General features: G+C 45.6%; 1 protein-coding gene across 1 annotated transcript in view; it reads left to right on the forward strand.

Annotated features, from left to right (window-relative positions):
• Nucleotides 1-10,995, forward strand: part of grip2b (glutamate receptor interacting protein 2b) — a gene marked incomplete at its 5' end in the record, with an annotated part of 112,167 nt that extends 101,172 nt beyond the window's left edge. The window contains 9 exons of the mRNA XM_084464771.1: nt 893-1,037; nt 3,628-3,767; nt 4,033-4,233; nt 4,855-5,008; nt 5,241-5,355; nt 6,143-6,338; nt 6,711-6,973; nt 8,734-8,880; nt 9,806-10,995. Coding sequence (XP_084320897.1) covers nt 893-1,037; nt 3,628-3,767; nt 4,033-4,233; nt 4,855-5,008; nt 5,241-5,355; nt 6,143-6,338; nt 6,711-6,973; nt 8,734-8,880; nt 9,806-9,949 — 1,505 coding nt within the window. The 3' untranslated portion in view covers nt 9,950-10,995. The remainder of the gene's footprint in view (nt 1-892; nt 1,038-3,627; nt 3,768-4,032; nt 4,234-4,854; nt 5,009-5,240; nt 5,356-6,142; nt 6,339-6,710; nt 6,974-8,733; nt 8,881-9,805) is intronic.
• Between the last annotated feature and the right edge of the window lie 1,050 nt (nt 10,996-12,045).

Here is a 12,045-nt window from a genome sequence, read left to right on the forward strand (position 1 = left end):
TGTTTTCTAGATGTCTCCGTGACAGTGGAGGGGTTTGGGGAGGTTGTGGTGGACATCAGCTATGGAGGAGCTTTCTATGCCTTTGTGAGTGCCCAGAGGTTCGGCCTGGACGTGAGTCATGGATTGTTGCAATCCATGTTGACGATTGATTTAATCAATTTTTTAACTGCCGACTTAATTGCCGACTTCAAAAGCTACTCTTGAGAGATGTTATGATGGATGGACCTACCAGGTTACTACAAGTCACTTGTGGGGAAGTCACTGGAGGCTTGTCATGGCGAATCAGCAACACACCTGGAGGTGAAATATAATCAGTTCTCATGTCACACAGATGCAAGCACCCCATACGACTACTGGGGGGCAGTGTTTCCTACAGCCTTATCAGAAACACACACACACACACACACACACACACACACACAGGCACTGCTGTGGAGACATGTGATGATTCATGGTGACACAGCACTGGGATGCCTGTTGTCATGGAAACCATATCCAACGTTTAATTTATGACCTACTTTCTGAAAAAAGAGTGGTCTTGGATAGGTATGTGTGTGTATATTTCTGCTATGTAGATTTCAGGCAGTTCCTATTATTATAATGTTGCAATAATAATGCAATAATAGTGTAATGTGTTTTTATGCATGACTGTGTACGAATGTATGTCCCAGACAAATACCTACTGTTGTGTATTTATATGTATTTATGTGTTTGTGTTATGTGTGTACTTCTCTGTATTATTATATTTTTGTGTTCTTCCAGATGAGATTGTGTACATCTGTGTATATTAAGGAGTATTACCGTGTGTGTGTGTGTGTGTGTGTGTGTGTGTGTGTGTGTGTGTGTGTGTGTGTGTGTGTGTGTGTGTGTGTGTGTGTGTGTGTGCTGCCAGATGAGCAGGAGACGTCGGGCAGCATTGTGTACACGGTGGAGCTGAAGCGGTACGGGGGGCCTCTGGGCATCACCATCTCAGGCACCGAGGAGCCCTTTGACCCCATCACCATCTCTGGTCTGACCAGGAGGGGCCTGGCCGAGAGGTACACACCCACTAGCACACACACACACACACACACACACACACACACACACACACACACACACACACACACACACACACTAGTACACACACACACACACACACACACACCTCATATACACACTCACAACACAAACACTAGCCCACACACACACACACACACACACACACCCCTCCTGACTTCCTACCCTGTGTTCATGTGAGAAAGTAATCTGTGGTTCTGGGAGGAAACATTTTAGAATGGGCTTCATTCTGGATCCACTGGGCGATCTTTCTCCATCCTCTCTTCATCCTCTCTTCATCCCCTCATCACCTGCCCTTCATGCTTTCTTCATCCTCTCTTCGTCCTCCATTCCCCACTACACGCAGCCCTGCCAGATGGCTTCATTGACCTGTCTACCTGTTCATTAAAGGGGTTAGTCAGAGTTGTTTCGTTCGACTAACATTCCTTAGTCGGGCGTTTGTGTTTTTATGGAGCGGTGTGCAAGAACCTTGACACTGCAGCAGATATGCAAGTAGCATATCGTTACGTCAATAGAAAAAAACAATGTCTATTGTCTCAGTGAGGCCTATGGGTAAGGAGAGATCTTGTCAAGATCTCTAGTCAAGATAGCAAGTAGCATATTGTTACGTCAGGTTAGCGAACCCTAATCCGAGGTGCTGACCAATCACAAGTGTTGCAAAAAAAAGCATCAAGTATGTTTGCTATAATTAGAAGCACTATAGCAGTCGTCTCAAGCCAGTTGTCAATGACCAATAAGAAGAGATACAACTTTAGCATTATGCTAACAGTCTGCTCAGCTATACAGAAGCCAAGTTACAGCCATGACAAGTTAGTTTAAAGTTTTAAAAGGCACGTTTAGTCTAACCAAACATCAGTACTATTAATAGAGCATCTAGCCACTGTGCTAGTGCAAGTCTCCCTCCACCTGGCTTCCCACACATGGTGGAGGGATATAAGCCATGTGATGAGGCTTTACACTGAGCCCAAGCACAGCATTAGGATTATCCCCACTCTAATATCTAGGGCGACGGCGGCTTCATTACTTTGGCCTGATTAGGGGGACAAATGTATTTATCAGATACATGCCTCCAAATATATCTGATACTCAAAATACCTGTATATTAATTACACACCTGAACATATATAAAATACATGCCTCAAAACTGAGGGGCATGAAAACTACTAATAATCCATATTTGTTAACATTGGTCACATTACGTGTGACTGTTGAATGTTATGTTTCTCTTTAAATAGTATAACTGCTTAGGAATTCAAACAAAAGACAGACCAACACAAAACGGACAACTGCTGGTACATCTGCTCATTCAAGTGAAAACACTTTACTACGCTGATTCTGATGAAGTTGAAGATTTTTCTGCATGTAGATACATTTTACAACACAGTTTAATCCAATGTCGGTCCATTACTGGATTAGAGGGAGAGAAAGAGAGAGAGAGAGATTTAGCGCAATTTATACAAGAGGAGCTTTGGTCAACTTATATAGGAAAATTACAAGTACACACATAAATACACACACACACATTGACTCACAGACTACAGTCCCAAATAGTGTAGTTATCACCAGTGTAACCAGTACATTTTAATCATGTAACTGTATGTGCATGCATGCTATAGAGTATGTGTCTGTGTTTGGCACATTAGGGGTGTGTGTGTGTGTGTGTGTGTGTGTGTGTGTGTGTGTGTGTGTGTGTGTGTGTGTGTGTGTGTGTGTGTGTGGTGTGTGTGTGCATGTTTCCCTGGGAAAGCAGGTGTGTAAGTGTGTGTCCATGTCTGTGGTATGCATGACAGTTATGCAGGTGTGTGTGTGTGTGTATGTGTGTGTGTGTAGTGGGGGTGGGGAAGTGAGTGTGATTGATGATAAGATTACGAGTAACGAGAAACTTTAACCCAGTTGGCGAGAGATGAAGTGGCCTCTCATAGGTCCTCACAGCTCTTGTTCAACAAAACAGGGGGTTTACGGAGCACCCTACATAGACCTTGCGTTTAGTTAGGCTTGGGTTGGCTGCAAGCCGAGATGACACTGGTGTTGTTTTTAACCTGGTTAACATCTTCCTAGATTAGCATTGGGTCCGTCGCCCGTGAAGAAGTCACTGGTGTTCTGCTAGTTAGCATGAACCTAGCAACCAGCCCAACAAAGGCTTCACAACAAAGGACAGGATGTTCCTTACACCATGTGCAGAGCAACCACCCACCTACACATACATGCGGCATGCACATGCACACACACAACAGGACACAGAAAACACACACACACAGACACACCCACACCCACACCTACACACACCCACACACACACACACACACACGCACGCACACGCACACGCACGCACACACACACCCACAACCCACACACACGCACACAATAATTCACACGGTGATTTACACAAGTGAATGGATAACTTTTTTCATTGTGTGTGTGTGTGTGTGTGTGTGTGTGTGTGTGTGTGTGTGTGCACGTGTGTGTGTGTGTGTGTGTGTGTGTGTGTGTGTGCGTGTATATGTGTGTGTGTGTGTGTGTGTGCGTGCATGCGTGCGTGCATGCGTGTGTGTGTGTGTCTGTGTGCAGGACGGGGGCTATCCATGTGGGAGATCGTATCCTGGCCATCAACAGTGTGAGCCTGAAGGGGAAGCCACTGAGCGAGGCCATCCACCTGCTGCAGATGGCCGGGGAGACTGTCACCCTGAAGATCAAGAAACAGCTGGACAGTGAGTTCACAACACTCCCTTTATGAGATGAGTCTTCAGTTGTCTATATATATATATAGACAACTGAAGACTCATCTCATAAAGGGATTTGTGTCCCCTTACAAACATCTTTCTGCCTGTGAGCTCCTCTGATATCGACTGTACAGTCCACTTTTACTCTTTGTCTCCGTCTCGCCGGTGAGTTGCTTCAGGTAAAAGCTTCTGCTGAATGACTCCACGTAAACGTAGGAGCTATAAATATGAACACGCCCCCTACGTTTCCCAGACGGAGAGGAGAGGAAGGGGGAGGAGGGAGAGGAGGGGGAGGAATCCATGGAGAACGACCTCAGCGACCCTGAGGACGATTTGACGGACAGCCAGCAGACCAATCAGCTGTCAGAGCTCTACTCCACCACCATCCCCAGTGTCGACTCCGCCCTGGAGTCCTGGGACGGCTCCGGGCTGGACGCCGGCTACGGCAGCCAGGGTAGGACACACACATAAAGGTCAAAGGTCTCCAAAGGCAAGGTAATTAAAGTGTAATAGAAACCCCTGTTTCAGCCCAAATTCGAAACATGATGAGATTTAAAGAAATACGGCAAGAGTTCTCGTAAGGAGGGGACATGTTTTCGCCATGGTTACGACACAATTTTACCCAACTTTGTGATACCTTATTGAAGATGAGTATGCATTGTTGAGTATGAGCGTTATTTGAGCGATGTTTTGGATTAATGTGCCACACAACGTTATACTTTACAGGTGCGTTCACACCAAATGCAAAGTGATTATTCTATTAATTATTCTAACTATTCTCACGCAAGGGATTCAGCATCAAGTGAAATTTCAAATATTCAACGAATGACGAATTTGCATCTTTCGCGCAGGTAGAATCACTTGAAATCTGCATTAACCAGGTTCTTCGTGCCGGGCCATTCAAGACATCCGCGGCTACTGGTTGTAGTATTTTAGAAAATGGCACAAATGGCACAAAATGGCACAGACTACTATATTAAAGATCATAGAAGACATTAACACAGTTCAAACAAAAGCTAACAAGATTTTGGGTTCACTGGCACTTTAAAACTTAATGAGCGTCCCCATGCTGCAGGTACGTATAGCCAGCAGGCGGCAGGTCTCGCTCTGCACCCTCATGAGTGGCGATGCGCCAGGCAGCCTGGCAGCCCGCCCCCTGCTGGCCGCAGGAAGAACTACCCCTTCAGCGACGGTGGATTCAGCGAGGACGATTGGGACAAGGGACCAGGGTATGAGAGAGCGAGAGAGAGAGATTGGGGAGAGGAGGGTGTGTGTGTTTAATCTATATTTGTTTGTTTGAATGAAAAGTATGCAAAAATGCCATCAATTATGTTTGTAATATTACTGTGTCTGCATGCATATGTGTGTACTGAATGTGTTGGTGTGTGTGTGTGTGTGTGTGTGTGTGTGTGTGTGTGTGTGTGTGTGTGTGTGTGTGTGTGTGTGTGTGTGTGTGTCCAGCTACAACAGCCAGCAGCCAGACGGTGTTCTTCTGGACCCAGAGGACAGTTTCTGGTGTCAGGCTCTGGAGGACCTGGAGACCTGTGGCCAATCAGAACTCCTCCGAGAAATAGAGGTAGGGGAGTTACAGAGACAGGTAGGGGTTAGACAGTACACAGACTGTAAGGGGTTAGACAGTTCACAGACAGGTAGGGCTTAGACAGTACAGAGACAGGTAGGGGTTAGACAGTACATAGACAGGTAGGGGTTAGAAAGTTCACAGACAGGTAGTGTCATGATCCGCTCCTGGCTTTCCATCCTACTGCCAGCTCTGCCAATACTTTTCCTGATCACCTGCCTGCCACTTCCACCTCATCAGTGCAACCACCTTCACCTGTGTTCCCTCACCTGATTCAAATCCACTCTTTCCACTCAGTCTCTGCTAGATTGTCTTTAGCAGCATGCAAAGCTCTCTAGTATTATTTCCCGGATTGCTTCCTTGGTTTCGACCCTGCTTGTCCCTGACCCCTCTGCCTGCTCGCCCCTTGTCTGTCTCCAGTTTGCTTGGATTCCCTCCCCAGAGATCTCTGCTAGAAAGTCAGACTGTTTTGGCTAGCTCAGGTTGTGGACTATTCTTGTGTACCTGCTGTGGATTTTATGACCCTGTTTGGACAATAAACTGTTGAACTGTTCCAACGCTGGTCTGTCTGTGCTGTTCTTGGGTCCAACCTCACGCCCATTACAAGTAGGGGTTAGATAGTACAGAGACAGGTAGGGGTTAGACAGTACACAGACCGGTAGAGGTTAGTACACAGAGACAGGTCATTAAGGAGCAGGTAGGGGCTAGACAGTACAAAGAAAGGTCATTAAGCAGTAGGTAGGGGCTACACTGTGTATTTTAAGTCATGTGTTCCTTTGTGTAGGCGTCCATCATGACCGGGTCAGCCATCAGTCTGGGTGTGGACGGAGTCCCCAAGGCCGGCCAAGACCCCCTACTGAGCCTGGGCAGAATCAGCCCCCTGCGCAGGAACTCCCTGCTCCATCAAGGAGCTCACCTGCACGAGGAGGCCAATCTCCACCACGAGCACCAGCTGCACCAGGAGGCCCTGCTACACAAAGGTGCAGGAAGTCAGAAGACCACCACGTTAATTGCCATTGCTATTATAGTTACATGGCTATTGCATTGTACTATATTTATTTGTGGTCATGTTCTGAGATTCAGTACACTGTAAAGTACTTTATGGGAGATAGTACTACTGTAGGTATTTGTGATATGATGCAGCCCATATTCTGGGTCACTATGGAAGAAGAATTTATTCCGAAATATATACAGAGGTTATCAATACAGGCAATGTAATTCATAACGTTGATGTGTGTTTCAGAAATATTATATATCCCTGCAATACTGGTGCATTTCAGAGCCCTGTTTCAGAAATGAGTTTTTGAACATAACTGTCTGATTATTTTGAAAACAAGAATTCTTCCTTCTAGAGGCACAGCTGCACCAGGAGGCCCACCTGCGCCAGGAGGCCAATCTGATCCAGGAGGCCCATCTGCACCAAGAGGCCCACCTGCACCAGGGGCACCACCTGCTCCAGGAGGCCCACCTGCACCAAGAGGCCCGTTCCCCTCTCCTGCACCAGGAGTCCAAATCCAAGGCCTCCCTCAGGGTGTCAGAGAGGACGTGGGAGTCACGCCGAATTAAAGAGGAGATGCAGGAGATCCTGTCTCCAAACCCCCTAGAGCTACACAAGGTAGTGTGAAGTGGCTTGCCGGATGGCTAACTACTACGACTACTGCTACACCTCTTCGTCCCCTATGGGACATAAGGCTTCAATGAGCACTCTCCATTTCATTTGGTCCCTGGCAGCATGTTGGGCCTCTACCCATGACAGGTTCATCTGTTCCAACTCTTTTGTCACAGTTCTGCACCAGGTGTTTTTTGGCCTCCCAGGTTTTCTTTTGCCTGGTGGTGTCCATCTTAAGGCGACTTTTGCGATGCAGTCCATCCTCAACACATGTCCTAGCCGTCTCAGGGGTCTGTGCGTAATCTCCTTGGTGATGCTCCGGCTTCCTGTTTTCATGTACAGGTCATTGTTGGGGATCTTATTATAGCTAACTAGGTGACCACTAGTCATCACACCTAGCCACCTGGTAGACAGCAACAATAATCTTAAAATAGCATAAAGTACACACAAGATAAGATAATCTAACGTATAGTCAAATAAATGAGTAAAGCACATATAATGACACTTCCTTACACGTGAAGAAAGCAAACAAACACCAGTAACGTGTGCTGTTCCAATAATTTGAATCACGAGTATGACATCATCTTTGGTGATGTCACAGTTCTAAATGGAATGCTGATGGGATTTAGACTTCCAATAAAAAGGTCACATGACTTTATGGCATCCGGACGGCAAAAGCAAAAGCGTAACGTAGCCTGGTTGAGTTGTACAGTGGGAACGTTTCACATTTAATAAAGAATGACTTGTTCTTTCCAGTGTATCTGGAGAGTCGGAGCTAATGGGGAAGTGAGGTATTGGTTGTGGAACACATGACACTGTTCTTCCGAGAGTCATTCTACGAATTGAGTATGAATAACATGATATTAACACCCTGGCAGTGGTGGTTCAGAGAGTTACAGCCTTGTATTATTCCATTGCTTCATATACACACATAGATATATTCTTAGACCTGTAGCAGCCTGCAAGGGCCAAAGTTCTAAAAGGTTTGATTTTCCTTGTTTGGACAAGTCAGGCTGGAACTTTGCCTAACAAACCTTATCCAAAATAAACTAAAGCCACGCAAACCAGCACAGACTCCAAGCTACAAGTCAAACCAAACTCAATTTAAATCAACTTCACCATTTCTGACTAGACTAGACTTGCTTTACTCGATTCAAATCAACTAGTCTACACTTTACCTAGTTAACAAAACTAGAATACTAACAAACTGGACTATAGACAGGCTTAACTATCGTAAACTTGACTAAACTTTTGGACCAGATTTAATTAGACTTGATGACACTGCACTATATCTAACTAGACCACACTAAACCTTTACTAGACTAGATCTAATTAGATCAGGCTGAACTAAACTAGCTCTTATCAAACTAGGATTAACTAAACATCTACTAGACTAGATCTAACTAGATCAGGCTTTACTCAACTAGCTCTTATCAAACTAGGCTAAACTAAACCTTTACTAGACTAGACCTAATTAGATCAGGCTGAACTGAACTAGCTCTTATTAAACTAGGCTAAACTAAACCTTTACTAGACTAGACCTAACTAGATGAGGCTTAACTCAACTAGCTCTTATCAAACTAGGCTAAACTAAACCTTTACTAGACTAGATCAGGCTGAACTGAACTAGCTCGTATCAAACTAGGATTAACTAAACGACTAGACTAGATCTAACTAGATCAGGCTTGACTCAACTAGCTCTTATCAAAACTGGGCTTAACGGAACCGTCACTAGCCCAGCCTGACCACTCTACTGCACCCTACAGGTGACAGTGATGAAGGACCCGGAGAGCGATGACTTTGGCTTCAGCGTGTCCGACGGCTTCTTGGAGAAGGGGGTTTACGTCAACATGATCCGCAACGACGGGCCCGCCGACCGCTCCGGTCTCAGGCCCTACGACCGGATCCTGCAGGTAACACACAGTACAGGGGAGCGGTCAGGACAACACACTCTGACTATATCTACCTGATGCCGGCTTCTTACTGACGCACTCATGAGCATTAAAATGAATGACGGAGGCTTTTTATTCAGACATTAAAGGTCTGGTGCGGGCGGGTAGCATGTCTCCTATGAACTCCTGCTTCCTCTCTTGTTACTCAACCCTGAGAGGCTGTAATGCACTCTCTCTCTACCTCTCCGTCTCATGTCTGTCTCTCGCTCTCTCTCTCTCTCTCTCTCTCTCTCTCTCTCTCTCTCTCTCTCTCTCTCTCTCTCCCTTGCTCTTTCTCTCTGTATCATCTCTAATGATTGACCAATCTATTGATGTTCTATCAATAGCCAGGAAGGATTCCGATCATTGTTGCATGCAGTCACACGCACGTCATTCCTACTGCGATTCAGATTGGATCCAGATTTGTACTCATATTATCAGACATGAGTATTTGAATATTACATTTTCTGCTTCTGTTTTTTAGTTCAGTTATGACAATGCCTTTCTAGTCAAACTGAGATGGATTTAGATTTCTATAAGTAGCAATCCAAACCTTAATCAGAGTCAGAGCCAGATTTGAACGGTCACTCAATTTGTAGCTTAGAATTGGGTTTTCAATCACATTGCCATTTAGATTTGGATTCTTGCTTCGATTCTCATTTTGATTTGGATTCTCACTCTGATTCTCAATCACATTGTGACAGCGATCAGGCCCTCATGTAGTTGTGGATCATGCTTGTGATCAGGGCTGTGTTCTGGTCCTCATGTTGGTGTGGATCATGCTTGTGATCAGGGCTGTGATCTGGTCCTCATGTTGGTGTGGATCATGCTTGTGATCAGGGCTGTGATCTGGTCCTCATGTTGGTGTGGATCATGCTTGTGATCAGGGCTGTGTTCTGGTCCTCAGGTGAACCACGTGCGGACCAGGGACTTTGACTGCTGCCTGGCCGTGCCCCTCATCACCGAGGCGGGGGACCGCCTGGAGCTGGTGGTCAGCCGGAACCCCCTGGAGGACAATAACAACACCATGGACCACCAGCTAGACCTGTAGCACTCAAACACACACACACACACACACACACACACACACACACACACACACACACACACACACACATAGCACACACACACACACACACACACACACACACACACACACACACACACACACACACAGCTCAACTCACAATGCACAACCCTGTTGTGTTACTGAGCATCACACCAATGTGGTACATCTCCCTACAAATTCCCTGACACGGCACAAATCACATAGTGAACATAATGCAGTCGATGCAAAATTAAAACTGATCAATTACTAATAGGAAGGCACATTCACCGATGCTAAGAGATCTACAGCACATTGAGGTCTTCTCTCTGGTCCACCAGATCTGTGATTTTTTTCTCCAGCAGAGTGCAACAATCTCTGTGATGTTTCAGCCAACTGCCTTACTTTCGAACATGGTCACCTAATTTTAACAGGACTTCCTGTGACTACGGTTGGCTGATTTTAGTTGGACTTATTCTAGGAGACGTTAAGAACTTCGAGGCTCAAAAGCACTTTGTGACGGACATGTCCGAGGCAGCCGTCCAGGTTGGAGATGTAGCAAGGAATTTGATCTGTTTTTGCTGCTGCGCCTTGGACCGCTTCCCCAGAAGAATCCATGTGGAAAAAAAAAACTAACCTCACTCTTTTCTTCCAGCCTTGTATTTTTTTTTACAAGGAGTCATCCGACCACTAGCTCTAGAACTTTCTCTGTCGTAGTAATGCACGAAATCCCTGGTTTGTGAAGTCTTCGTCTCGGATGACGTTTTTTGTTGCGGTTTGTTTTCACATTGACACTGTCTAGAACCCAGAACAGATGTTTTAGTTTTTTTGTTCTTTGGTGACCGACCAGTGCCCAGGATTTGAATCATCTTCTCAGAGCGCACGACACTGAGGTTCATAGCTGCGCTACAAAGACAAAAGAACGCTGATGTTTAAGTTGCAACTGTTACTGCACACTGAACTGTTTCTGTAAAAGCATAGAAGGGACTATCCAATTGGTATCTTCACTGTTTTTGTTAATCAAGAATTCAATTCAACCAGAATTCATTTCATATTTGGAGTTCTCTGTGATGCAGGCTGAGCATGGAGTCACAATGAGGTGGTTATAACTGGTTATAACAGGTTCTGATTTGTTCAAATGACTGCCAGGACAGTTGGCACTAATTTGGACTAATCAGAACGGGTTGTAATAGCATGTGTTTCTTCAGAGGTGTTCCTGTGTCCAGTGTTGAGTTGGTGTAAATGTCACCATGGAGGTCCCAACAACATCCCTACATGGTGCTGTCCCCATGAGTATAGGACACCAGAGACACAGACATGTACACACTTATTTTACACACACACACGCACATTCTATAATGTAGAAACATACTGTGTGTGTGTGTGTGTGTGTGTGTGTGTGTGTGTCTGTGCTTGCTATGTATCTGGGCTGTAGAGAGGGCTATGCAGTGATACAGAACGAATATGAGGTAAGAACAACTGTGTGTGTGTTTCTTGAGTGTTTCATCAAGAACAAGCATAACCTCTGTTTGGTTTTCTGCTTTCTATCCAGTGTATCTGTCTCCCTCACTTTCTCTTTCTCTCTCTCTCGCTCAATCCCTCGCTCTCGATCTCTCTCTCTCTCACTTTCTCTCTTGTCACTCTCTCTCTCTTTCTCGCTCTCTTACCCCTGTTCAGTCATCTTGTTACATAAGACAATCAGAGTCCAACCACTCCCTGTGTGTGTGTGTGTGTGTGTGTGTGTGTGTGTGTGTGTGTGTGTGTGTGTGTGTGTGTGTGTGTGTGTGTGTGTGTGTGTGCGTGTGTGCGTGCGTGCGTGCGTGCGTGTGTCTGTCGGTGATGGGGTTCATAAAGATAGTTCATGAAAGAAAGAGAGTGTTTGTGTGCGTCTGTGGGAAAGAGCGATAGGCCATGTGTGAGTGAGGCCTGAGTGTGAGCGAGGGAGAGAAACACACACACATAGTAAGTGTGTGCATGTGTGTGTGAAAAAGACAGTGTGTACATTCATCGCACATTCCTCCTCTCATGCCCCCTCTCTTCTATGTATTCTAGATCTACAACAGTGACTTTGTTCTGTCTGGCCAGACAGATGCCTGAATGAA

Source organism: Micromesistius poutassou, assembly GCF_964030765.1.
Source record: "Micromesistius poutassou genome assembly, chromosome: 2".
In the NCBI taxonomy this organism is placed as follows: Eukaryota; Metazoa; Chordata; class Actinopteri; order Gadiformes; family Gadidae; genus Micromesistius; species Micromesistius poutassou.